Consider the following 27143-nt stretch of genomic DNA (forward strand, 5'->3'; position numbering starts at 1 on the left):
AGGGGGGTAGGGGAGGTACCTTTCCAGACTGATCTCCAACATTGGCCTCAGTGAGGGCCGGGGCTTTGGATCCGAAAACCATGATGCGATATTGAAGTCAATTGAGCTTGAGATAGCAACAACAACAAAGTCAGTGACAGGTCAGCGTGGGGGCAGCCAGCTCATATATACGCAGCGTCCAGGCTAGCCCCTTGCGTCTTGGACCGATCGGCCAGAGCGCCGGGCGCAGATCTCGAGCAAGAAGGCCAGTGTGGCGCTAGCAGGCAATAATGCGCCTCGGACAGCGATCAGATACTCCGGGGCTCCGGGAGATTGGGCATCTCCGGCGTAGTTTCAGACACTGACGCATCCGGAGCCCGGATCAGGCTGTCGGGCTGTGCAGTAGAGGCTCCTACTCCTGGCAGGATGACTGCTGCAGACCACGAAGCTGAAGCATTCCTGGCGGGGGTTGGACACGTCTGACGTGTCCGAGCTCAGCGACAAGTGCAGGGGGCAAGGGGGTCGGCCGGAGAACATTCCGGTCATGCATGGCTCTTCCTCCAGCTCCAGTTTCTTGGACGGTCGCATTTCTTGGGAACTCTTTCTTATCTCCAGACTATAATGTCGTCATCATGTAAGCTCTGCGTTGTGGCGCTGCATCATAGCCTATAGGTACCTACGCATATGGTAGTAAACATACGGACTTAGGGCTAATCCTCCATCTCCCCCAGCATACGCAAACACTCCCCCCTGGCCCTCTCCACCGTCTCCACGATATCAAATTCCCAAACACGCGTCATACACGTCCAAACATACTCAAAGCATTTCTTCGCATCCCTCCCGGTCTCCGGATCCTGCCACATGCAGACCTCCCCCACAGCGCGCGAATCCCTAACCACCCTCTGCGAGCGCTCCATCCGCACATCACTATACGTCCTTAGAGCCGCCCGAATCGCCTCCCCCATCCCCTTCCCTCCACCCCTCACAGCCCCAAGCGCAGCCCCAAGCACACCCCCCAACACCGCCGCATCCTCCACGCCCATCGCCGCCCCCGACGCAAGAAACGGCGTGCTCGCGTGCGCCGCATCACCCGCAATACACACCCGTCCAGACGCCGAAACATAGCTGGGCGCCGGGTGCTCGGCCGTGTCGAAAATAGCCCACTTGTTCGGCGTCTCAGGCAGCAAGTCCACCACGCCGCGGACGTCGCTCTTCCAGTCCTGAACCGCCTCCTGCGCCGTCGACCGCTGGCAGAGCTGCAGGTGTTTCGTACTGTCCGTCCACGGCCTACCTGTCTTGCAGAACAGAATCATGTTGGTCAGCGGGCTGTGCGCGACGGGGTACGTCACCGTGTACGCCCCCGGGCCGACGTGCAGACAGTGGCTGAGCCCCTTGTCGCTCCCAAGTGCGCGCACCACGCCCTCGAGCGGCAGGACCGCGCGGTACGCCACTACCCCTGTGAATCCGGGGTGGGCGGCGGGATGGTCCTGGCCCAGGAGGAGCTGGCGCGTGCGTGACTTTATGCCGTCGCAGCCGATGACTGCCGCGCCTCGTTAGCAGACCCATGATCCCTTGCGCAGTCAGTGTATGGTGGACTCACCAGCGTCAACAACCTCCACACCCCCATCCCCAAAAACCAACGTCACCTTCCCATCAATCTCTTGATACCCCGCCAAGCTCTTCCCAAACCTCACAGCGCCCTCGGGCATTTCTTTTCCTAAACTCTCCAGGAACGCCGCGCGCAAACACCCATAGTAATCCGGCCTCTCCGCCGGAATCGCCCATGCTTCATGCTCCCCAGGGGTGTACCCATCAAAGTACCGGATAAACGGGTGCTCGTTTGGCGCCGCGACGCGCAGGAATGCGGATAGAACCCGCGGCGACACGGCGGACATTGCCTTGCGCGCGCTGGCGCTGAATGTGAAGCCCGCGCTGGTCTCGGTGGGTTTTGGCGCGCGCTCGTAGACGGTGGCGGTTATGCCGCGGTCGAGCAGGCCCAGGGCGGTTATTAGGCCGATGATCCCGCCGCCGATTATGGCGATGGTGGCGGGGGTTGGGTCTGGGTCTGGGTCTGAGGAGGGTGTGCTTGTCGTTTTGGATGCAGTCGAGGCCTCACTTTGGCTTTTGTTTGAGTCTTCTGGGAAGGACTCGGGCGCTTTGTCGTTCTGGATATCGTCCTCCATGTCCTGTTTGAAGAGGTGTGAGAGGTGGTTTGTTTCTTCGAGGTTCTGTGCTGGTGAGGACCACGCTGAGCCCATGGTCATTAGGGTAGTACCGGTATCTTGAACGACAATGGAACTCTCCCGTCAAACCTGAAGCAGAAGCAAAGGAAACAAATCTGAGAAGTGCGAGATAGGATGAGAAAACAACGTTCCTTGCCCTCAGCCTTAGTTCAGAGCCGGAACTCAAAGAACCCCCTCTTGACGCAGTGCATCTGTGCAATGCCCCCGGTGACCAAAACCAGCCCCAGGGCACGGCGCATGGCGCACGGCCCGGAGTTTGCGCCGTCGGGCATGTTCATCTACCTAGGGTTTGAATTAGCATACTCCGGAGGCAGCCCATCTCTAGTACTGTATGACGGAGACATTGCTTTTTCTGATCCACGCCCGGCTGATCGACATGCCCGACGCTGCCCTCGGCGATCCTGCTCTCGGGGTCTCAAGGATCTTCGGTCATCCGATGAGCTTGGCCATGCGCAACCGGCTAGCTGGTGCCGGTGCCTGGCGGTCTGCAGCTCGGAAACTAGGTCCAGTGCGTCTGGTCCGGAACCTGGTTGCGGGTCTGAGCGTATCCTTCGGGTCCTAGATGCAGCATTCGAGGCCGCCGGCGGTATGAGTCTCCCAGAGCCAGAGCGATCAATAGTCTGGAATCCCCATTTCTCTACCAGAAGATGGGTAGCAACACTTGGTGTGCGTAATATGTGGGCGCAATTGCTATCATTGACGGTAGTAGTTTGTAGAAGTGATGGTGTAATATGTACCCCACGTTAAAACCTCAGTATATATATTGTTGTCCGCAAGCATCACGAGTAATCAGACACGCTGTTGTTGGAGTATAGGGACGGGCCTATAGCCAATTGGTTTTTATAGTCTGGCGGTGTCGAATAGCTGTAATCTGCATGGAATAATAACCATCTAGATCCAATACACATTGGCTAGGTGGAGAGTAAGACCGTATATGCCAAAGTGGACAGTCCCAGTGATAAGTGTGATGCTCAAGCTCCAACGTAGAACTCTATAGGGATGTAGCATGAGTGTCCCTCCAGGACAATGGTACCTGGGAAACAACAGAAACCAACATGCAAGCACAGCAGTATGATTGTATATGTTGACACAAACAAGTCTCGTGGACTCAGTGTGAACAAACATTGCAGATTAATCCAAGCCAAATCCTCCAGAACCAATCCATGCCATGCCTCTAGCCCTAACCTTGCAACCGCCTCTCTACGCGCTTGAAGTCGCTGCCAACACAACATCCATCCAAAAGGCCATTGATATTCCAGCCTGCACATCTTCACCAGCCAGACCCCAACCCAGATCATCCCGAGCAAACCCCCATACCCACATCCCTCAAACAACACACTCCCCATACAACCCCCCAGCAAGCAGACCCATAACAACCGCATTCCCCCCAAAAAAGAACGTCTCACACATCTTCCCATCCTTCAAATCCACCCTCGCCACGATCGTCACCAGCGTAAGCGCACTCATCACCGCACCAGAAAAGTACACCCGCCCAAACTCCGCCGCAACCCCACTCCCCAGCACAAGAACCCCATACGCAAACGCCGCAGCAAACAGCACAGCCTTCGAATACCCCTGGATCCGCACCGCCAAGCTCCCAATGCCGGACTTGATATCGTCTTCGACGTCCGCGTGCATGTAGATCGTCTCCACGGTGACGTTTGCGATGAACACACCGCACGCAAGGAGGATGTTACTTGCCAGTAAATGGTCCGGGGCGTCCAGGATATCGAACCCAACTGTCCTTGACGCATTGAAGCCCGTCGCCACATACAAGAACGCAAGATACAGCAGCGCGAAATTCGTCACGCGCTTCAGGAACGGGTAGATCACCGACCCGGCAAGGGCGACGGGGATATGCGCGGCCGGCTGGTCGGGGAAGAAAGCGCTCGTCAGGAAGACGGCGAGGGAGGCGAGGGCCGCGGCAAAGAGGGACGCGGAGCTTGTGGTGACGGCGCCGCGGACGAGAGGGCGGTGCTGGCAGCGCTCGACCTTTGCGTCGAGGTCTTGGTCTGCGATGTCGTCGACGACGCACCCGTAGGCGCTGTACACGTAGCAGAGGGGCAGCCATTGGAGGCAGGAATCGAGTAGACGGTCTTGCGGGAGCGCTGAGACGGCGGCGACGTGCAGGATTGACACGAGCACGGGGAGGTACGAGACTAGCACGCCGATTGGGAGGTAGCCGACGCGCGTGAGCTCGCAGTAGGGGACCAGGGGGGCCGGGAGGGCGTTGAGGATCCAGGACTTGGAGTACATGGTTGTGATGGGTGGAGAATTGGATGGGAAGGAGACGCGGGTCCAGGAGGAGTGTCTTCGTATCTTTATGCCTGTAGGATTGGTGTGTTAAGGGACTAGGGCTATTTAGGGATTGCTGTCAACACCGAGGAGTATGAGGGTATCGCCGATATACACAAGGCGTCGGGATGCCGGAGTTATTCGCGACCGGGTTGCTCAGCGCTGTGGGGTGCAGGATGGCCGAAAAAAGAAAAGACAAGATATTGCCTTCGGCTCTGACGATACGGAGAGGCAACTGAAGGGGACAACGTAGGACTAAAAGATAACCCGAGGCTATACCAGTCGAGGACGATGTGGAATGAGGAGTGTCAGCTTGGAGGATCATAGCTTGAAGCCACGGCATGAGGTGATGCGTGATGGAATGACGACCAGCTAATATAGCAGCGAGGCAAACACGTAGAAAGCAGAGCACCTGATCGTCGTCTGTGGAGCAAATGGAGGAGCCTGCGCCCAAACCAAACAGCTGGAGAGATTGCCCCAAACGCCTGGAGCCGTGGCAGACAAAGAACTCAAAGACGAGAGTTTGACCTACTGGGGCAATACTGCATCCTGTTGCTTTGTTCATGGACTATCAATGCCTAATGCGTCACTTAGTCTAGCCTCACCTGGGCTGCGAAGATGGCATACCTTGCGAGGACTACTGATGGCCAGGGCAGAGACCGAGGATTAGGACTCTTACAGAATACCATATCTACTGGGGGCGAACTAATACATAGGTATCTCTCCAATGAATGCTCGAGCCTATGTGCATTTGTACAGTTCATGTGCACATTCATCCATGGTCGGATCCATGGATTATGAGGCTTCCTAATCAGGGAGAAGGGGGATGCTGGTGGTTGAAATCCAATACTTCTAACTGTAATGCTATGCAGCCATCATCTTGAGGTTACAGCGTCTAAGACGTGCTCGGGGAAGTTGAGGAGTAAGAAGTCAAGGTTCAATGTAAAAGAGTGTCCGAATGGAATGATCTAATTATGATTAATGGGTACAGGCACAATGGAAGTAAACTATCTCCGCTCCTCTACGCCTTGCCTGCGACAAGCTAATTACCACTCTTCATAAGATCCGCAATCTTCTCAGCAACCATGTAGCAGGTACTCTGCGGATGACCCGGAGGCAGCGTGGGGAAGATACTCGCGTCAACAACGCGCAGATTCCGAACCCCAATAACCCGTGCATGGGAATCGACAACAGCATTAGGGTCATCCGCTCTCCCCATGGCATTGGTTCCAGCGACATGGTAAACGGGAACAATAGTCTCACGGATAAAGTCGAGGAGCTCCTCGTCCGTCTCGACACCAGACCCCGGCACGGTCTCCGGGCCAATGGTAATGTTGCTAACGGCCGCGAACGCCTGTCGGATCCGCCGCATTGCCGCGACAGCCATCTCGCGGTCTGCCGGGTGGGTCAAGAAGCCCAGGTCGAAGACAGGCGGGTCATCCATGTCCGCGCTGGCGATGGTAACGGTTCCACGGGACAACGGTGCGACAAGAGCAGCTGCGATGGTGCCCCATTGCTGCCCGTTGCCGACAACCTGGTCTGCTGCGCTGTGCCAGCCGTTAAGATAGCCGTCGATACTGAGGTACTCGATCATCGGCCAGTCAGACGGGAAGGCGGCCAGGGCGTCGTTGGTGCTCTGGGAGAACGTGCTGTTCGGGAGTCGCTCCCAGCCCAGAACACCGAATCCGGCTGAGGTGAGTGGGCCTTGTTGGGATTTGTATTCAGCTAGCGCCTGGACCAAGGCTTGCTGGTTGATTGCCAGTTCGGTCGCGGTGACGAGGTTGACCTGATGGGTGATGCCGAAGAAAGAATGCTCCCACATGTTCTGGCCTACACCGGCAAGCTCCTTGATAATGGGAATTCCATGACTCTCCAGCGTTTCTCTGGGCCCGATTCCAGAAACCATGAGTAGTTGTGGCGACTGGAGGGTTCCTGCAGATAAGACAATCTCCTTGCGTGCGCGGAGCGTAAATCTTCCTACAGAGCTCCTCACATCGACACTGGATGCGGTCGTACCATCGAAGCCGATTTTCAGGGCCATCGTGTGGAGGTATACAGTCAAGTTGGTGTTCTGCAACGCCTGCTGAAGAAAACTGGTTTCTGACGAGTCGCGTGTCTGGCTCTGCGGGTTGATGGTAATAGGTGCCCATGAGGAGCCGTTCAAGCTTCCAGTATTGAAATCGGTGTCAGGAAGAACTCCGATTGCCTCCAGTCCTTGTTCGATCCAGGTGGACCACGGTGATCCGTAGTTGGGCCATGTCACATGGAGTGGACCGCCAGACGGCGTGAAACCTGCCGGGTCGTAGGTAACGCTGGTGTTGGGGAAGCGCGATGTCATATTGGCGGCAGTGATGTTAATACTCCGCTGGAAGTAGGGGAAGACCGCGTCCCATTCCCACGAATCATCACCAGTCATCTCGGCCCATTGGTCGTAACTGCCTTTCGTACCGCTGGTTGGAGTCAGTTGTTGCTTCTATCCGGTAAGGCGATGGTCTCACCGTTGATACACCATGTAATGCCTAGCCGACGAGCCACCAAGCGTCTTTCCACGTGCATAGCGAAGGGATCGATTGTGCGCTGACTAGGCAGTGCGTCAGCCTCAGTCCGCTTGCAAAATTGTACGAAACCCACTATAAGAGGTTGCGATTGGAAGTTCCAGTCAACCACGGAATGGTCGGTGATATCAGTCCCAACGTTGGCTCCAGCTGCAAGGCCGGGGATGACACTCGCGATCGTACCGTCGAGCTCGTAGTACCCCCCAGCCTCAACAACGGCAACACTGACTGACGGGTCCTCTGCCAGGCGCGCGGCAATGGCCAGGCCAGAGGTACCGCCGCCGACAATTACGTAGTCGTACGTGGCATTTCCGAAGCGGCCTTGGTTGATTGTCGCGTTTACTGTCTGACCAGTGAGCTGGGCTAACGCGGGTATGGCAAGAGACGAAACGAGCGGCAGAAGGGCTGTGCAACGCATCCTGCAGGGATTTACCACCGATCGGTTGGTGAGTGGTCGAGGCTTCGTGGTCCTGGCTTGTCCAGGCCATCATTTATAGTCGCTTGCTGAGTTGATACTGGGATTAGCGCGCGCTGAAGGAAGGTAAGTTCGCCTGACGCTCTTTCCTCCAGTCCGTATTGGGATAATGTGTCGGGGTGGATCAGAAAGAGATCATGGGCGGATCGTCCGGAGTAATTCGAATCGTGATCGGTGCGGCTGAGGCTGAGTTGCATCTGCAGGCCCGGTAATGTGCATCGGCTTTGGATCGGCGTGAGGCAACTGCGGCGACTGAATAAGTCCGGTCTTGTTATTCAATGGATCGCAGGATGGCCGATGGCTGCAAGATGTCCGAATCAGGAAGATCGGTGTCCCGATGCGTCCCTACCGTTGGCCTTAAGCTTGGCTGCTAATCAAGCACTATCGCGTGCGATCACTGTCAGATCTTGGAGCCCGGATTGTTCGGTCTGCCTTATTGCAGAACCGACCTGGCCCACAAGCAGAACTGTATTGAACCATGCGAAGCCACGTCGTAGAGGTGCATTCCTATCAGGCGCTAATGGTGTCGTAGGACTTTCCATGTAGGCAGCGGCAACCGTGTATCCCTGGATCGAGAAAGGCTCAGCGGAAAAGAATTGCGAGACTCGATCACCGTCTCAAGAATAGTACCGGCGACCCGGCTATTCCTTTTCGATCCATATCAGTAGATCAGGCCATATCCGGGCAATTTCCCAACAGAAGTCCGGTCCTCCAATCGGGCTTGAAGAAGGCGAGCCTGTAGGCGTAGACAAACAGCAGCCAAACCGTACGCGAGACCCTCGTATAAAGCGTATGCGATTCATTCTAGGAGAGGTCAACCCTGCGACGAACCCTCGTACCATTTCTTTTGTGACCGGACAGCTTGCCATCCATCCGTTCTTTTCTTCCTGTGAAACATCATCATGCAGGGCTCCAGTCATACCCTTTTGGCCTTTGGCCCCCAGAGTCTCTCGTTTGACAAACGGGCCCTAAATAAATTGCGACAAGACATAAGCCGGAGCAGCCATCGACGGTGGATTCAGGAAACGATCGCGGAGCTCCCAGCGCTCTGGACAATCTTATCCAATGCACTGCCGGAGCTCAGCGAGGTGCTTCCCCCTCAGGACCGACTCCAGGACTTGAGCCGGCTATTGGAGCATGGTGACAGTGATGTCGGAGACGAGTTGAACATATCGAACATCATACTCACGCCGCTTGTTGTCCTAACGCATCTGACCGAATACGAGCACTATCTCGCGACAGAGCATCAACCCATCGATAAAGCAACAGCCACTGGCTTCTGTACCGGACTGCTGAGCACATTCGCCGTGGCAAGCTCACGGACAGCTGAAGACCTGGCGACATGTGGCCCCGTTGCGGTGCGGCTGGCCATGTTGGTCGGGGCGCTGGTTGACGCAGAGGAGGCCCGGCAGGAGCTGCTTGGGAACGGACGGTCCGTATCATACTCAATCGCGTGGACTAGTGACGACCAAGAGCGACGACTTCAGGATATCCTCAAGCAGTGGCACCCAGAGGTTTATCTTTCGGTTCAATATGATCGTGCACGGGCGACCCTCACGAGTTCGGGGCGCGCCGCAGCAGCGCTAGCACAGGAGCTGCGCAAGAACGGGCTCACAGTCGCCCAGGTGCGGTTGCAGGGAAGATTCCATGATCCGTCGGATTCAAGGAAGGCATATACTGACGCCTTGGTCGATCTATGCGATCGGACGCCTGCGCTTCAATATGCCTCCACGCCATCCATGTCTTTAGCCTACGCAAACCCTGGCAACTTGAGTTTGCACGAAATCGCAGTGCGCAGTATGCTTGTTCAGCGATGCGACTGGTATGACACCTTCAGCGCTGCCTATCCGGAGACATCAGATCCGCCTCGGGTAGTATGCTTCGGTTCCGAGAAATGCATCCCACCATCGCTGGCTAGGCGAATGAAGAGCGGACACCAGCAAGAACCAAACGCCTTCGCTGGCCTCGACCAAGATAACATGATCGCAGTCGTGGGTATGTCGATCAAAACAGCCGGAGCAGATGACTTGGACGAATTCGCCCAAATGCTACGAACGGGCAAATCGCAGCATCAGGCAATCAAGGAAGACGAGATTAACTTCAACACCCCCTGGCGAACCGACAAAGGTACTCGGACTTGGTACTCGAACCTCATCAAGGACCGCAGCCAGTTCGATCACAGCTTTTTCAAGATGAGCCCTCGCGAAGCCGCCGCCATGGACCCGCAGCACCGGCATTTCCTGCAAGCCGCATATCAGGCGGTTGAGCAATCGGGGTATTTCACGGAGCCAGGACACGACGAGACCAAGCTGCCCGAAGACTCGGTTGGCGTTTTTGTTGGCATCGCCACAACCGACTACGACCAGCATGTCGCATGCCATGACCCCAATGCGTACACTGCCACGGGGAATCTGCGGGCCTTCCTTGCGGGCAGGGTGTCTCACCAGTTCGGGTGGACGGGTCCTGCGTTGACTTTGGATACAGCCTGCTCGTCTTCCGCGGTCGCCATCCATCTTGCTTGTCGGAGCATCCTCGCCGGCGAGTGTTCCTCCGCCCTGGCCGGTGGCGTCGCCGTTATGAGCAGTCCTTTCTGGTTTCAGAACCTGGCCGCTGCTAGTTTCCTTAGCCCCACGGGTCAATGCAAGCCATTCGACGAGAAAGGAGACGGCTACTGCCGGTCGGAAGGTATTGGATGCGTGATGTTGAAGAGGATGAGCGCCGCGGTGGCCAATAACGATCAAATCCTCGGCTGCATCGCAGCAACAGCGGTGCATCAGAACCAGAACTGCACTGCCTTGGTTGTTCCCAACAAGCCTTCGTTGGCCCCGTTATTCAAGCAGGTCGTTTCCAAATCAGGCCTCACATCAGCAGATATCTCACTGGTCGAGGCCCACGGGACCGGGACTGCGGTAGGTGATCCAGCGGAATACGCCAGTATCGCCCAGGCCCTTGATGTTGCTCAGCGGCCGAGCCCCCTCTTTCTCGGCTCCGTCAAGGGGCATGTCGGACACACCGAAGCAGCGGCTGGGGTTGTCTCCTTGGTCAAAGTGCTGACAATGATGAACGAAGGATTCATCCCACCGCAAGCAAGTCACACTCGACTTAGCCCACGGATCACTGCTGCGACAGACAAGATCCGCATTTCCAGTGAGCTGCGCGCTTGGGACTCACCCCAAAAGGCAGCGTTGGTCAACAGTTACGGAGCGTCAGGGTCCAACACGTCAATGGTAGTAGTGCAGCCTCGAAAGCATCACATCCCTCGGGCTCAGCACGGCGCAACTAGCGATGGCTTAGCTCTCCCCTTCTGGATCTCGGGCACAAATGACGCAGAAGTCACCGCGTATTGTGCTCGTCTTGCTGAGTATATTCGGACGCGGCCGTCAACACAGCTGGATGATCTTTCCTTCAACCTGAGCCGACAGTGCACGCGCACGCTAGCCCGCCAATTCGTCTTCAGCTGTCGCTCGGTATCGGAGCTGCAAACCATGATCTCTCAAGGTGCTTCAGCCGATGGTAGCAGCAAGGTCGTTCCAGCAGAGCGTCCTGTGATCCTCTGCTTTGGAGGCCAAGTTTCGACCTTTGTTGGCCTGAACCGTCCGGTGTACGATAGTGTCAGTCTCCTGCGCCGGTATTTGGACGAATGCGATGCGGCAATGACGAGCATGGGCCTGGAGAGTATCTACCCGGAAATATTCGCTAGCAGTCCCGTACAGGATACGGTCAAACTGCAATGCATGCTGTTTGCAATGCAGTACAGTTGTGCGCGTTGTTGGCTAGACTGCGGCGTTTCGACCAAGATCGCTGCGGTAGTCGGGCACAGTTTCGGCGAGCTCACTGCCCTGAGCATCTCGGGCGTTCTCAGCGTCCAGGATACAATCAAGCTCGTCGCTGGTCGTGCGCGTCTCATTCGCGACCAATGGGGTAGTGACCGAGGTGCCATGATGGCAGTCGAAGGCGACGAGAGCATCATCCACCAACTCCTGGAAGACGCATCGCAGCAGACAAAATCCAGTCATCCTGCGTCCATTGCGTGCTACAACGGCCCGCGGAGCTTCACGCTTGGAGGGTCAACCGCTGCCATCCAGGGTGTCAAAGAAACCCTGGTTAGCAAGTACCCTTACATTCGCCACAAGCAGCTGAACGTCACAAACGCTTTTCATTGTAGCCTTGTCGACGGCATTGTCGAGCCTCTCAAGCGCCTGGGAGAAGAACTGACTTTCAACTCCCCCGCCATCCATATCGAGCACTCGTCGTCCACGCCATCGACTGGAGCACGGCCATCGGCCACCTTTGTCGCCGACCACCTGCGCAAGCCCGTATACTTTTACCATGCCATTGAGCGTCTGGCAAGAGCATATCCAGACAGCATATGGCTTGAGGCGGGTTCCAACTCGACGATTACCACAATGGCAGGCCGGGCCCTTCGTCCGACCTCCGACATAGTGGGACAGTCGCAGCACCATTTTCAGGCTCTCAACATCACGCACGGCGGTCGAGGTTCCGACAGTCTGACTGAGACGACACTCTCCCTGTGGAAGGAGGGTTTGCGGGTGTCATTCTGGCAGCACCACGCTGTGCAGATGAACCAGTATGCGCACTTGATTCTCCCTCCGCGCCAGTTTGCAAAGACACGTCACGGACAGGATATCATTGCTCCGAAAACAGACCAGGGCGCGATGCAGCAGGCTGAGGCTCCAAAGCCGGACGGTCTTTGGACCTTTGTTGGCTATGAGGACAACGACGAGAGGCGACCTCGATTCCAAATCAATAGCGAGTCCGAAAAATACCTGGCCATGGTCGAGGGACACGTCATGGCCCGCACGGCGGCAATCTGCCCTGCTGGCTTGGAGGTCGACATGGCCATCGAAGCCCTATTCAGCCTGCATCCAGAATGGAAAACGGAACGGCTCCAGCCCATGCTGACAGACATGGTCAACTCTGCGCCCGTCTGTCTTGATCCCTACCGCAAATTCTGGCTACAGTTGTCTGCCTCGGACGAGGCACGAAGACTATGGGACTGGAACATCACGAGCACCCGCGAGAGCAGCACTTCCAGCCTCCTTCACGTCAAGGGCTCTCTGCATATCCGCTCTCCAGAGGACGCGATTTACCGGGCTGACTTTTCGCGTCTTGAACGCCTCGTCCCACATCGCCAATGCACGGATCTCCTAGCAATGGCCGGTGCGACGCCTGTCGGCATGGAAGATGAGATCCATGTCCTACAAGGGCGCAACGTGTACCAAGGCTTCAGCGACGTCATTTCCTACACTCCGCTTTACCGCAGTCTCCGTCGGCTCGTGGGACATGGAAACGAGAGCGCTGGGTGCGTGATGCGCAAGAGGTCTCATGACACTTGGCTCGATGTGCCGCTGAGTGAATGTTTCATGCAGACGGGAGGTATCTGGGTCAGCTGTATGACAGACCGCAGCCCTGACGACGTCTTCATCGCGACGGGATGTGAGCTATGGATGCGCTCCCCAAGCGTTGCTGATGCAAAGGAGAAGGGCGACGAAGGCCCCGATATGTGGCATGTTCTTGCTCGTCACTCGCGTGTTTCCGACAAGGTCTACTTGACGGACGTGTTTGTTTTTGACTCTCGCACCGGTGCCCTAACGGAAGTCATTATGGGCACCAAGTTTAGTCGGATTCCGAAGACGGTCATGCGCAAGATCCTCTCCGAGTTCCAACCCGATACAACCGTCCGGGAGAAGGGGCCTACCCGTCAAGCACCAAGCCCACTTTCCAGCACGAAACAGCAAATCACCATGGCAGAACCCCCCAGAAAACGCAAATCGGTTCAGAAGCCTGATATAACAGATCAAGTTTGCCAGCTGCTCTCCAGCGTTTGCGGCATCGAGCCGGCAAAGATCAGTCGAAGTGCGGAGCTCTCGGACCTGGGCGTCGACTCGCTGATGGCCATGGAACTCGCGCGAGAGGTTGAGGGCGTTTTCAAGTTTTCGCCGGATCACAACGACTTGCTGGAAGCTACCACCGTCGAGAAGTTGACTAGCTATATTTCAAGCTCACTGTCTGGCTTTTCCACTTCCGACGACAACCAAGGTTCATCACATGAGACAGACTCGTCAGGCGAATCAAACCCAGCAACGCCTACTGTGGCTTATTCGTCGACTGATGACTTCCGGGAACCTTTCATCATCCCTTCTTCTCGAGATGAAACCGAGATACTGTCCCTTGCGGAAAGCGACGATACGTTCGTTAGACCGCAAAAGCCAAACATCGAGTTGCCAAGTCGGAGTACTGACCGCGAGGAGATTGCCGAGCAGTATGTGGCCCGATACACGGCGGGATTTATCCCCCCGGTGTCGTCGCGATTGGCCTCGCAGGGCCACAAGGGAATTGTGGTCATCATCACCGGCGCAACTGGCAGCCTTGGGTCGCATCTAGTGGCAAGCTTCGCCCGCAACCCGGCAGTACGAACGGTTGTCTGTCTGAACCGGCGCAGCAACACGCCAGGTTCCATTCGACAAGGCGAAGCACTCTCATCGCGCAGGCTAGAGTTAACAGAGGCGGAAAGTAGGAAGCTTCGCATGCTGGATGGGAACACCAGCGAGCCGCACCTCGGTCTCCCCGCAGACGAATACACCTGGCTCGCTCGGAACGCCACTCACATCGTGCACAATGCGTGGCCTATGAGTCTCGCGCGCCCGATCCACACATTCGTACCCCAATTCCAGGCACTGCGAAATCTGCTCGACCTCGCGCGTGAAATGGCCTGTAACCTAAGCCCGAATGGCATGCGCGTCGGATTCCAATTCGTGTCCTCGATCAGTGTCGTCGGGTCCGCTGCCCAGCAGCGCGTGCTCGAGCAACGAGTTGACCTCCGCTCTTCATTACCAATCGGGTACCCAGAGGCGAAATGGGTATGCGAGCGCATGCTCGACGAAACGCTCCACCGCTACCCCGACCACTTCCGGCCGATGGTCGTGCGGCCAGGCCAAATCACCGGCTCCAGGCATGCGGGGATCTGGCCGCACTCAGAGCACATGCCGCTTCTCATCAAGACAGCCCAGACGCTCCAGGCGTGGCCGGATCTCAACGGACCCCTGCACTGGGTTCCTGTTGACACGGTCGCCCAGACGATGGGTGACCTGCTTCTCCCGGGCGTCGACTCGAGCTCCCTCGACAAGCGCGAACACGACGCATACCCGGTCTACCACATTGACAATCCCGTGGGGCAGCCGTGGAAGGAAATGACCCCGGTCATCACATCAGCTCTCAACATCCCGTCGGATAGAGTCATCCCGTATCAAGACTTCCTTAACCTCTTGCGCTCCTCGCCTCTGGACCGGGACCGTGAGATTCCCGCAGCTAAGATCATGGACTTCTTCACGCGCGACTTTGAGCACATGGCTTGCGGTGGGTTGATTCTGGATACGACATTGTCGCAGCAGCATTCGGCTGCGATGGCTGCTCAGGGACCCGTCACCGCGGAGGAAGTGAGGCAATACATCAAACGGTGGAGGGAAATGGGATTCCTCGCTAATCGGCCATGACTAGCTCCGCCGTCATCTTCTCCGAGTGTTTGGTTCGGATACGATATTGTGCTGGAGTTTTGGTCAATCTTGCTGCTTTTCTTCCAGTATCTAGACTTTAATAGAAATTGAGCGATTTCGTACTTGCAGGACTGATTCTCTGTGCCTTTCCGAATATGAACCGCAAGTCGGGTCTAGCCTGAGACTGAGATGAGATTCAGCATGGCTCGTCGGTCGCATCCCCGCATTGTTATGAGAGCCAGGCTAAACAGGCCGGATCGACAATTATTCCGCCCTAAGGTATCTCATGGCGCGTAGAGCCATCGAAGGGACCATTTCACCCGGGACTTTTGAAGAAGTTCAATTGTGTCCCCCATTCTGCAATCCTGATCGAGAGTGACGAGGATCGAGCCCATCGTTCTTATCGATCAGTCACGTGAGCATCTCGGGGCAAAGCGCGTCCGCCGTCCAGCGACCTGACACGGGCGACAGTCCCCAGTTGTGGAATGTCAGGAGTGTGGCTTGGTCCCTGGAGTCAGGTCCAAAGTTGTATGTTAGGATATAAAAAGGAGAATGTGGTTGTTGTGAGGATTCGGTAGCAGTCAAGTGCGAACGGGAATTCAGCTGCGAAAATATATTTAGATGCTGTCCGGCTCAACAAATATACCAACAGTGGTTTCGCCCGCAATAAACCCTGCAGTTTTTGCCGTGCCGCATTCAGCAACCGGGATAAATAAATATTTAAAGATCATTGGCAGTAACTCCCTATGCCTTTACCTTAGCTCTCCAGTGGCAGGGACCTCGCGCCTCTATACGAGATTCGACACAGTCCGCGCTACGATGCAAAAAAAGTACTACATCCAACGCGACAAATCCCACAATGGAGTCAAGAAAGAAAAGGTATCTATTTGATATTAGCCGCGAAGGACCATATAGTCAAAGCACACGAATCCTCCGCGCTATGACAAAGAAAAGTACAATTAGGGCGACCAGCACACCAAGAATACTAAACCACGCCGTCAAGCTGTCCACCCTGTCCGACTTCGCCGGGACATTGATGTTCATTCCGAACAGACCAGTGACAAATTGCAGAGGCACGACGATGCCCGCGATGACCGTCAACCGACTGAGGGCGTGCGAGATCTGGTTCCGCATGCGCGTCGAGTCGAACGACAGCTGGCTCAGATACTTTGACTGGCCGCGGGACAGCATCTGCTCCGCGGCGTCCAAGTTCGCCATCATTGTCAAGACGTGGTCTTGGATATCGCTGAGGTAGAGCCCGACCTGGGAAGAAGAGGCGCCAAAGGCATCGCAGTGGCGCGCAAAGGACCGGATCACGTCTGTCTTGTCGTTGAGGAGTTGGCGGATATGGAGGACTTCTTTTCGGCGGTGGTAGATCTGCTGGAGCGCGAGACCGATGTCGTCCGGGCGTGTGATGGATACGCTATCCTCCATGGCTTCCACTCCGCGCTCGACCTGGCTGATGAAAGGCGCGAAGCCGTCGACGATGTCGTCGCTGTCAAGGATTAGAACGATCATTTATGCAAAGGGTCGGAACGTACATTAGCGCGTAGCAAATCCAGTCACTAGTCAAGTATAGATGACTCTGGTGCTCCTTGATGCGGTTCCGGACATGGCCGACATGGGGATTGCTCCCCATGGAGAAGCTGAGCACACCATCGCGGAACACGACGGCGTAAACGTTTATCGGCGAAGTCCGCACTCCCTCGTCTGTTTCCACCTTCCGGGCCGGCCGCAAGGACAGGAAGTAGTATGGTCCGAACAATTCGATCTTTTCCCGATTCTCCCGAACCTTTATATCCTCGTTTGTAAGCGGGTGGAGGTTGAATATGCGAGAGAGCGTCTCGATGTCATCTTCCGACGGTGCGGTCACGTCCAGCCACCACAGCCCATTGTATTGCCGCTCGTCATCGAGTATTTCGTTGAGTGGTTCGTAGAGCGTTTGGAGGTCCGACAGACTTGAAGCCTGGAGCGAGCCGTCGAGGGTCGAGGAACAGAAGGTGAATTGCGTCGGCTCCGGAGGCACGGTGTCTTTTTCATCGGGAAGAAACTGCGGTTCTTTGGCGGTCTTTGGGACCATCCAGGGTAATCTGAATGGCGTCATCCGCGGCGGCGACGGCTCCGGAGTTACGTATTCCTTTTCATTCGCGACCAAGTATGATTCTTTGGCCCTCCAGGGCAACTTGAAGGGCTTCATCCCCGGCTGCGATCGGGGAGTTGCAAGGCGAGGGTGTCGGTTGGTCGTGGGGTTGCGACTAGTTGAGAGGAACCCGGAGTTCCAGCGACGGCGACATCAATAGAGGGACTGAAGGATGACCGCATAGTATATTGAGAAGGAGATTGAGAAAACACATTGTGAGCGAGAGCAGAGGACGGGCTGAGCGGAACAAAAGTGTCAAAGGAGCGCCTGGCCCAGCCGTGCACGTGCCACCAAGGAAGCTTGGCTTTGTTGCCTTGCAGCCTTAGGCAGAAAGTAATTCGAGCTCCACCAGTCGATTTTCGTGGATTGTCCGAGTACAGCTTCTTGAGGGAGATCACCGTTTATCAATACCGAGGTGGTAGTCATGTTGCATCATCAAACTCAGTATCTGCCTAGTGGAATAATGTCTTGATCTGCAATCAATAGGAGGCGAACCCATCTCATCCAGCTTACAATCCTCCACCTCTCCAACACAGCTTGGGTATTCCGACTCTGCCGTACAAAATGTGGTGGGCGAAGGACCCAGAGGCAAAGCTCCTCACGAAAATCGACTTTTTCATCCTTTCGTTCTGCTGCGTCACTTATTTCTTCAACTACCTCGACCGCTCCAACCTCACCAACGCCTATGTCTCTGGCATGGAGGAGGAGCTGTCCTTCAAAGGCAACCAGTTGAACCAAATCAACACGATTTTCACCGTTGGGTATATTTTGGGACAGATTCCTTCCAATTTGGCCCTAACCTACCTGCCACCTAGGATCTATTTTCCTGCAATGGTCCTTCTCTGGGGCTGTAAGTTTACTTTATTGTGACTTCGAAGCTTGCTAATTGCCGGTCCAGGTTTGACCATGGTCACCGCAGCTGTGCACAACCCCCAAGGAATAATGGCAATCCGTTTCTTCCTTGGATTAGCCGAAGCATCCACGTTCTCGGGGACTCATTATATTCTGGGTTCATGGTACACCGAGCGTGAACTAGGCAAGAGGAGTGGGATCTTCACAGCAAGCGGGCTCGCGGGGCAGATGTTCGGTGGCTTCATCCAAACGGGAATCCATTCGTCGTTGGATGGCGCTGCAGGACTGTCTGGATGGCGATGGCTCTTTATAGTAAGTAAGCCCGCTATCTCGCCAAGCTGCTGTCAGGACTCGGACGAAACTGACGTGTCTAGATTGACGGGTTAATGACGCTTCCTATTGCTCTCTATGGCTTATTTCTATTTCCTGACACTCCGGCGACTACGACGGCGCCTTACCTGACACCGTCGGATCGTGCTCTGGCCCTCTCCCGTTTGCCGAATAGCAATTCTAAGCCTGCACCCATCAACAAAGCTTTCTTGAAACGGCTCTTTACGACATGGTATTTCTGGGGTTTTGTCATCCTCTGGGTCATTGCAGGCGAGACAGAATCCTTTTCGTCGAACTCGCTGCTGTCTTTGTACATGAAGGCTCATCCTACCATTAAATACTCCGTCGCCCAGCTCAATAATTATCCCACTGGAGTCCCTGCGGTGGGAATTATCTCGACACTATTCTGGGCGACACTTACAGACTACCTTGGCGGAAAACGCTACCTCGTGGGATATTTTATCGGCATCACCGGGATCGTCACTTCGGTCCTTATCCTGACGCGATTCGAAACCGCAACAGTCATGGGCGCGTACTACTGGGCTGGCGCTGTATACGCTTGCCAGGCAACGTTCTTTGCATGGGCAAACGACGCAATGCGACAGTCAGAGCATCGACATCGCTCTGTTGTAATTGCCAGCATGAATCTGGGCAATAATGCCGTCAATGCTTGGTGGAGCATCCTATTCTACTCCGCGGACCTCGCGCCGCGCTTTACCCGTGGAATGTATGCAATGATTGGTTGCAGCGTGGCTTTGACTATCTGGGTTACATTTATCCTCCTGAGAACCAGACAGGAAGAAAAGGCCAATCCAAGAATTCACCCAGAGGGACAGCTGGAATACAACAGAGACATGGAGAAGTCAAGCTGATTCATCTTACCGTTAGCTATCCTTTCCACCAAGACGGCCTTGACGTCTTCCAAGATTGAGAGAATTCGCTTTCGGTTCCGCAGCCCATGAGATGAGATACCCTCAGACTTGTAATACAGACGACGCCAATTGAGCGCCGTTGGACCCGGAATCCGGTCGTCTTCGTCCTCAATCATAAAGTCCACTATGAAGCGTCTTCGCCAATAGCGACCCGGGACTCTGATGGCCCAATAAGGAAACGCCCACATGAGCAGTCTCACCTCGCGCACCGTCGGAAAATAGTCCAGAATCTCAAGGATAATTTCGCATGGGATCTCCAGACCGAAGGCGGGTCGTAGTCTCCGGCTGCGCCGCCTGGTCGCTGGGCATGGGAGCCCGAGTGTGATGGCTCGCTCCCTTTGTGATGCTTCACGGAAAGCTCTCTCCCCGGCTCGAATGCTGTGCCAAACCTCATCCACCTTGAGGGGGTCCCGTAAGGCAAAAACCCTGTCATCGCACCTCCAGCCCCTTGAATATTTCGCAATAATGGCTGCCTCATCGTCGAGGACTAGATCATAATATCTGCCTTTCTTCCTCCCCATCTTCTTCCACTCAAACTCGTCGTCGTATTTGTGAAACCGAAACCGAGCTATCAAGTGTGCGATATACGAATCCCACACCTGCTTTGCGGCTTCAGCGAACGCAACTGGGTACTCCTCGACCAGGTCCGCCCCAAGAACCCGTAACGACAATGCGTAGCATCGCTGGTGTATGAGGTAGACGCAATGGTGCGGTTGATCTGTGGCGCTTTTGGGCGAGACCGTCTGGTGGACGTCGCGTTTACTCTTCGCTAACATTCGATCTCGGTCTCCGATCAGAGTACATTCGTGTGGATCTTGTGGGAGCGAGCTGGGGAGACCGACTCCCGTAACGAAGGGGCCGTGTTCATTTATTCCAACTTTGCGGCGTTAGCACTTATACAACCTAGCTGAGCTGCTGGGCGACAAGCATACTTCCCAAGCCAAAGCATTTCCAATGCCAGGGGATAGTGAAATACGTGGTTGCAAGATCCGATATGTCCACCTCGACGCATCCCGACTCGGTGAGCGCCTGGCGCCACTCAGGCCGCTGGTCGAAGATCCGGGGAACGCGTGGGTTCTTGTCTAACGCGTCGCTGTCATCGCTGAACACATCCTTGCAGATCTGGCAGACTAGTCCTGACGACCGTTTGGACATCCTGCTGGCAGTGAATCATGGTGGCATTCGATCTGCGGCACCTACCATTGGATATATGATTCTCGCGGGCAACATGTCCGTCTCCGACCATGGCACAAGCTCGGAAAAGAGTTGCGAGCAGGAGTTGTCAGTCCTGTCTTGGTCAAACCTATTGAAGTCATGCTTTGACCAAGTCGACATTCAACCATGGTTCTTTGCATGGCCTGGCGTGGATAACCAGCGATGTTAACCAGAAAGGACTGGGAGAACACTTCGAGCGTAGGGCTTCCCTCTCCTAACCCTGCTAGCGGCTAATCCTTCCCTTCTCATCATTCCGTTTCTTCACTCAGACGCAGGACTGACACTGCCAAGCATGCATCGGCCGTCTAGTCTCTAAAATCACCAATGGCAGCTCCCTGGCGTGTCTCATCCCCGCACCGACGATACCAACGTGGAGTATTTAAGCGGGCGTCGGCCCAAGGATTCCTGGTTTCCTGACCTGATCACCCCACCATCAGCCGAGGGGTCAGGGCTGAAAGTCCGAGCTCAAGCATTCGCGGAAAAGGCCTTAGCCTGGGTGGTGAAACCCGGGGCTCCGCAATTGACACCGTGTGACCGTCACATCGGGGGAATTCCGACCCCATCGTTTAGGCAGGATTAAGCCCGAGGCTATGCGCCGGCCAGACAAATCATGCCCTAGTTGATCCTAGTTCCAACGAGGCGTCGTCCAGTTATCCAAAGGGGAAGCTCTAGACGCTGGACTCCAGACTCGAGCAAAACAGGCACCCGCTGCTTGTGCAGAAATCACGGCATGGCGCGTTTCGCTCCGCTTGGAGTCGCTGCTCCCCGCGTCATTGCCGGCTTCTCCACGGGGTAGTCAAAAAGGCCCCGGTCCCCAGATTCAGCTCATGAATCCAGTTTCGCGCCGTACACAAGAACCGCAGCATGGATCCCGTTGACGTTGCCGCGCACGAGGAGCGCAAGAAGTCTCTTTACCAGAACCGGTGGCGCCATGTCCTTGATAATCCGAAGCTGCTGGTAATTGCCTTTTTCGCGTCGCTGGGAGGCTTCGAGTATGGGTATCAGCAGGGAGTCCTCGGCCAGTCGCTCGTCATGTACCGCTTCAAAGACAACTTTCCGTCCGTGGTCAACTCCACTAGCGCTACGGGGTGGTTGACTTCGGTTTTGCAGCTTGGAGGTCTCTTTGGGTCGCTTACTGCTGGTATACTTGGAGAGATCTTCTCGAGGAAGTACACCATGTTCATGGCTTGTATGTTCTCTTCTCTCTTTTCAGTGTCTAGAGATTCTGTGCTCATGTTTTGTCTAGCCTGCTGGGTCGTCCTCGGCAGCTACCTATACATCGGCGCGAAGTACCATGACCCTTCTTTACTTTATGCTGGGCGATTCTTCACCGGCGTCGGTGTTGGCACCTTCAGTGGCGTGGGGTACGTGGACCTGATTTTCCTAGCCGCGGGCCGTGACTAACGAGGCCCAGGCCGCTATACAACGCCGAACTCGCAACACCTTCGATGCGCGGCTTCTTCGTCTCATTCTATCAATTCGCAACCATTCTCGGGTATGTCTGCTCTTCCTGATGAATCCCAATGCCCGCTGACAGCCGCTAGCATGTTCCTCGCGTTCTGGGTGGGCTACTCGAGCAACATGCACATGGGCGGCACAGGGGAGACCCAAACGAACCTCGCCTGGCAGCTGCCATCAATCATCCAAGGCATTCCGGCTGCTCTACTGATGGTTGGGGTCTGGTTCCTCCCATTCTCGCCCCGATGGCTCGCGAAGAAAGGCAGGGACGAGGAAGCGCGCAAGACACTGGCCTACATCCGCAATCTCCCCGTTGACCACCCCATGATTGACCTGGAGCACAAGGAGATCCAGGCCGAGACCCTCTTCGAGCAACGCGCCTTCGCCAAGGCTTTCCCCGGACTCGCCGAGAAGGAGAAGCAGAGCGTCATCATGCGCGAGCTGGCGCAGTACTGGCATATTCTGCGCAAATGGGATGCATTTAAACGAGTCTCGACAGCGTGGCTCGTTATGTTCTGGCAGCAATGGAGTGGTCCGCTAAGCCAAATTCAACCCCCAACGTCAATCTAACTAACACTGCTCACCAGGAATCGACGCAATCCTCTACTACGCCGCGAACGTGTTCGAAGACCTGGGCATGACCGGCGGCACCACGGCCCTCCTCGCAACCGGAATCACGGGCGTCTTCTTCCTGGTCTTCACAGTCCCCGGCATGCTCGTGATCGACAAGTTCGGCAGAAAGCCCATGCTCATCGTCGGGTCTTTCTTCATGCTCATCTTCATGATCATCGTCGCGGTAATCGTCGCCAAATGCAGACACGATTGGGCCAGCCACTCCGCAGCAGGCTGGGCCGCGTGCGCGTGCATCTGGCTGTATATCGGCTGCTTCGGCGCCACCTGGGGCCCCGTGAGCTGGACGCTGGTCTCTGAGATATTCCCGCTGTCGATTCGCTCGAAGGGCGCTGCGTTCGGGGCGTCGAGTAACTGGGTAAGAGACACCTGCACCTGCACCCGCCATGTCAACCGCGAAAGCTAATTAGCATTGCGTGTAGATTAACAACTTCGCCGTGGCGTTCTACACGCCCGATATGTTTGACATGTGGGCGTACGGGACGTACATTTGGTTCGCGGGGTTCCTGAGCGCCGGCATCTTGTGGGTCTGGTTCTTCCTGCCTGAGACGAAAGGGGCGTCGCTTGAGGAGATGGATCGGGTTTTTGGAAGTCGAACTGGGGCGGAGGATGCTGCTATGATGGCGCAGGCGCGGGCGGATGTTGGGCTCGACCAGCGTGTTGAGCAGTTGGCGGAGAAGGCGGCTATTGGTAGTGTGCATGTGGACGAAGGACGAGTCTCGCAGGAAGAGAAGGTCTGAATTATGTCTTGGACAGGTTATGCTCGTGGCCTTCTCGACCTGATAGCCTCGACATGAATTGAATCAATGTATATTGTCCGGAATGACATTATGTTTGTGTTATCGGCATTTGCGCATGAATGACCATGAATCATGCCTTTGCTCGCTATGATTGTTGGCAAATTGAAGTGGAGATGTAATAGCCATGCACTTGGGAATGGAGCTTTGGGCCAGTCGGAAGGTAAAGCCTGGGAAACAGATATCTGGCGTCTAGTAGCTGATTACCCTGAACTCACCAACAGACGGGGGCTGTTGAGTGGCTGTGACTAGGCGCCTGTCGTCCTGTTGTACGACATCTGGTCGACCAAGGAGGCTCATAGTCGGTTGGACAACAATAAGCGCTCAACTGCCATTGGTAGGCTGCGTGTATCAAGACAGTCACACAAGGCTTAAGATGAAGACACTGCAAACCAGGTGAGCAGCCCGGGCAAAGTCCGCTTGTCCTTCATCCCATACCTTGTCATTCGGGCATTAGGGTACACTCTGTGCCTGGGCTAATATCCACAGGGTTCACTGTCAACCCGTATCTTCTTTACTAGCCAGTGTCTAGAAGTCAGTGATGCTCACAGTGACATAGCAATACCCCTACCTATATGCGGCTGTCCGAGTAACCGCCTGCACCATCACCATCACACCCAGCAACACGAACTCGTATAAAGATCCAGCTGGGCCCCGCCAACCATTGAATCCCCGGCAAACTCCCTCGGGACTCTTCAACCACCCGACCACATCATGCAGGTAGCCTCGCTGCTCTTAACATTCACATCCATTCACCCCAATCCTCGCCCAAACACCACCCTGCTTCTGGCCCAACGGCAACGTCGCAAACGACTACCAGGCCTGCCCCAATTCAAGCGCCTGCTGCCTAACCGGCGAAGCATGCCTAAGCAACCGCCTGTGCTTCGGCGCCCGGTACAACATCGCCTACCGCGGTGCCTGCACAGACCAGAACTGGCCTGCTGCTGAGTGTCCTCGTGTCTGTCATACCGGTGAGCCACTACCCTACCCTACCCTCCTCTCCTCATACAATCGGATATCATACTGATCACCCTGCTCCTCCACACCCGCAGAAGTCCCCAACGGCTGGGCAAACATCTACCCGTGCCCCGGAAACCCGAACCAGGTGATGACGTGCGGGAAGGCAGGCTGGGTGACGGGCTTCTGCGCGGAGAATGCATCGACGGTGAACTGGCAGGAGGGGCATGTTTCCGTGGCGCAGTTGGTCGAGAGCTCCAGCTCCAGCTCCAGCTCCAGCTCCTCCTCCTCCAGTCCTGGGGCTTCTGCTGGGCCGGCGTCGAACGACACGGAGACAGACACGGAGACGGACGGCTCTTCTACGCGCAGTGACGATGTGGCGTTGGGTGTTGGATTGGGGGTTGGACTTGGTGTGCCTCTGGTAGCTGCGACTGTTGGGTTGATTGCGATGTGGGTGCGGGCGGGGAGGAGCAAGGCGTATAGTCATATAGAGGGGACGGGGGCTCGGGGTGGGCAGAGACAGAGACCGGGGGAGGTATATGAGTTTGAGGGTCCTTCTGGACGGCAGGGACCCAAGGCAGCGGTTGCTCCGGCGCAGGAGCTTGGGGTGAGGGTGGGGTGCAGGAGCTGCAGTGATCTCTGGGGGTTTTTGGGGCTTTGGGGAGGTGAGTTTCTTCTCCAGTACGGTTATAGATATTCTTTATTTCCGTCCAAGCCAAGACTCGCGCAAGGAACAGACATGGTTTTTCACAACGATAACTAACCCTATGCTAGCCTCAGCATCTCGCAGATTCTTCGCCGCTTCAACCTTGGGCCCAGGGCAACACATGTATTCCTGTGAACAATGCCTCTCCATGTGATTGCCCAGTCCAGGTTCGTGACTAGCGCAATACTGTGTCCTCGGAGTGCAACTCTGACCCTGATCTGCAAGCCTAAGAGCCCAGACTAAATAAATCAGTAAACATACCTGCCAGATTCGATAGCGGCCTGGTATCAGCTCAAGCCCGGCATGCAGCTTCCCGACCTCCTCATAATGCACGGAGAGAATCAACCCTACCCCTGTGCCGGCGCGGTCAAGGGTGACGGGAGAACAAAAGGTACCATTATCTAAAGCTCATCCAAGGGAATAGATGGACCGATTCAAAGAGGTAATTGGAGGAATGTTAGGGTTCCAAGATCTCTGCTGGTGCCTGTGAGGGACCTGGGGGGTGCTGGGATTGCCCGAGGAGGATCTGGACGAGGCGGCTAGGGCTGGGATTGAGCTGGTGGATGAGTTGAAGGGCAGGGCCGAGCGGATGGCAAATTGGGGAACTGCGAGCGAACTGCGTGTAGGAATAAGCGGGTTGTATAGATTATTGAATGGGTGGACGGTCATATGTTAGTTAGATGACAGGTTTCTTCCATGTTCACGGTATTTACTTCTATGTCTATGTTGCGTAATCTGGCGTCTGGATTTATTTGTGCATTGGTGATGCTCTGCCTCCTGACACAGTGTACTAAAATGGGCAGAATTTGTTATAAGAGAATTGATTCGTGGTGTATGAGATGCGCCCTACTAAAAGGAATGACTAGTTATAGTAGGTAGAAGTCTCTTATATTATATAATGTGCTAAGCTAGATATTCTAGGGATGGATAAAGAGTTTTACAAGGGATTATTTAGGCTAAAAAAACCTTTTTTTATTAAAGCCCTAAGGCCGCCGGTAGCCTTAAGTACTTATTTTTAATACTTTTTTTTATTTATATTAAAAACTTCCCTAAATTAATAAGCTATAGGCTACTAGCATAAAAAAAGTTTTTTTTAAATTAATAAACTATAGGCTATTAGCACTAAAAAAAGCTTTTTTAAAAATATAATTTATAAATAAGTATTAAAAAGCTAGTAATTAAAATAATAAAAATAATAAGTATTAATAAAAGCTTTAGGTATTAATAGGCTAAAATAGTTCCTAAAAATATAAATAAATAATAATAAAATTATAAAATAATAAACTTTTAATAAAAACTCCGGGCACCGGGTGGCCTAAAAATAAAATAAATAATAAATAATAAGTTAAGTAATTTATAAATTTAGGGGCTAACTAGTATATTTACTAGCTTTTTTATAAATTATATAATTTTTTTATAATTAAAAAAGTAATAATAAATATTAAAGTATATAAAAGCTATTTTAGGGGTAAGTTTAAGGCCTAGTTTATATAAAAAGTATTAGCTAGTAGTAGCAGACTAGTATATAATAAGTTATTTAAAAATCTTAATTTTTAATATAAGGTAAATTACCTAGTATAATAATATATTAAATTTATTAAAATATATATTTTAAATATTAATTTTTTTAAAAAAACTTAGTATTAATATAATATTATATATTTTAAATAATATAATATTAGCCTAGTAGCTATAATAAATATAATTAAGCCCTAAATATAAAGTTTTTAGGGTGTAGGCTAGCGGGATTATAATAAAAATTATAATCCTAAATAATAATATTTTTTTTAAACCTTTTTTATTAGGGAATAAGATTACCATAATAACTTATATATATTAAAAGCTAATAATATTATTAGGCTACTTAATTTAAAAAAGTTTTAAAATTTTAAAGGCTGTTAATTATATAGTATAGCCGTGCTTTAAAGCCTAAAAAAATATTAAATAAAAATTTTAATTAAAGTAATTAATAAGCTAATCACGCTAGTAAGCCTATATTTTAATATTTAAAAATAAAATCTCTTGCGGGTAGATATAAAAAGCACCAGGGATTTTATTAAATTAG

General features: G+C 54.0%; 10 protein-coding genes across 10 annotated transcripts in view; 4 read left to right on the forward strand and 6 right to left on the reverse strand.

Annotated features, from left to right (window-relative positions):
- The window catches only part of DSM5745_03628 (uncharacterized protein), a gene marked incomplete at both ends in the record, with an annotated part of 1034 nt that extends 952 nt beyond the window's left edge, over positions 1-82 (reverse strand). The window contains one exon of the mRNA XM_026745644.1: positions 20-82. Within this exon, the coding sequence (XP_026606510.1) occupies positions 20-82 (63 nt within the window). The remainder of the gene's footprint in view (positions 1-19) is intronic.
- A 607-nt stretch (positions 83-689) lies between these two features.
- On the reverse strand, positions 690-2237 carry DSM5745_03629 (FAD-dependent oxidoreductase; the record flags this gene model as incomplete). The annotated part of the gene is made up of 2 exons (XM_026745645.1): positions 690-1519; positions 1580-2237. 2 exons carry the CDS (start codon positions 2235-2237, stop codon positions 690-692), a joined length of 1488 nt encoding a protein of 495 aa, XP_026606511.1.
- A 1311-nt stretch (positions 2238-3548) lies between these two features.
- DSM5745_03630 (uncharacterized protein) lies at positions 3549-4478 on the reverse strand (the record flags this gene model as incomplete). The annotated part of the gene is made up of 1 exon (XM_026745646.1): positions 3549-4478. The coding sequence occupies one exon, from the start codon at positions 4476-4478 to the stop codon at positions 3549-3551; it is 930 nt and encodes a 309-aa protein (XP_026606512.1).
- A 1081-nt stretch (positions 4479-5559) lies between these two features.
- On the reverse strand, positions 5560-7490 carry DSM5745_03631 (GMC family oxidoreductase; the record flags this gene model as incomplete). Its single annotated transcript, XM_026745647.1, has 3 exons — positions 5560-6967; positions 7016-7098; positions 7149-7490. 3 exons carry the CDS (start codon positions 7488-7490, stop codon positions 5560-5562), a joined length of 1833 nt encoding a protein of 610 aa, XP_026606513.1.
- A 959-nt stretch (positions 7491-8449) lies between these two features.
- Positions 8450-15061, forward strand: DSM5745_03632 (putative polyketide synthase; the record flags this gene model as incomplete). Its single annotated transcript, XM_026745648.1, has 1 exon — positions 8450-15061. One exon carries the CDS (start codon positions 8450-8452, stop codon positions 15059-15061), a length of 6612 nt encoding a protein of 2203 aa, XP_026606514.1.
- Positions 15062-15976: 915 nt separating this feature from the next.
- DSM5745_03633 (magnesium transporter CorA family protein) lies at positions 15977-17141 on the reverse strand (the record flags this gene model as incomplete). The annotated part of the gene is made up of 2 exons (XM_026745649.1): positions 15977-16556; positions 16603-17141. The coding sequence occupies 2 exons, from the start codon at positions 17139-17141 to the stop codon at positions 15977-15979; spliced, it is 1119 nt and encodes a 372-aa protein (XP_026606515.1).
- Positions 17142-17765: 624 nt separating this feature from the next.
- On the forward strand, positions 17766-19016 carry DSM5745_03634 (uncharacterized protein; the record flags this gene model as incomplete). Its single annotated transcript, XM_026745650.1, has 4 exons — positions 17766-18051; positions 18100-18365; positions 18428-18915; positions 18950-19016. The coding sequence occupies 4 exons, from the start codon at positions 17766-17768 to the stop codon at positions 19014-19016; spliced, it is 1107 nt and encodes a 368-aa protein (XP_026606516.1).
- A 407-nt stretch (positions 19017-19423) lies between these two features.
- DSM5745_03635 (uncharacterized protein) lies at positions 19424-20470 on the reverse strand (the record flags this gene model as incomplete). The annotated part of the gene is made up of 3 exons (XM_026745651.1): positions 19424-19474; positions 19525-20192; positions 20248-20470. 3 exons carry the CDS (start codon positions 20468-20470, stop codon positions 19424-19426), a joined length of 942 nt encoding a protein of 313 aa, XP_026606517.1.
- A 924-nt stretch (positions 20471-21394) lies between these two features.
- DSM5745_03636 (sugar porter family MFS transporter) lies at positions 21395-23358 on the forward strand (the record flags this gene model as incomplete). Its single annotated transcript, XM_026745652.1, has 6 exons — positions 21395-21719; positions 21777-21894; positions 21945-22025; positions 22075-22520; positions 22576-22976; positions 23041-23358. 6 exons carry the CDS (start codon positions 21395-21397, stop codon positions 23356-23358), a joined length of 1689 nt encoding a protein of 562 aa, XP_026606518.1.
- A 1165-nt stretch (positions 23359-24523) lies between these two features.
- On the forward strand, positions 24524-25308 carry DSM5745_03637 (uncharacterized protein; the record flags this gene model as incomplete). Its single annotated transcript, XM_026745653.1, has 3 exons — positions 24524-24979; positions 25147-25245; positions 25279-25308. 3 exons carry the CDS (start codon positions 24524-24526, stop codon positions 25306-25308), a joined length of 585 nt encoding a protein of 194 aa, XP_026606519.1.
- Between the last annotated feature and the right edge of the window lie 1835 nt (positions 25309-27143).

Source organism: Aspergillus mulundensis (genome assembly GCF_003369625.1).
Source record: "Aspergillus mulundensis strain DSM 5745 chromosome Unknown scaffold_2, whole genome shotgun sequence".
NCBI lineage: Eukaryota > Fungi > Ascomycota > Eurotiomycetes > Eurotiales > Aspergillaceae > Aspergillus > Aspergillus mulundensis.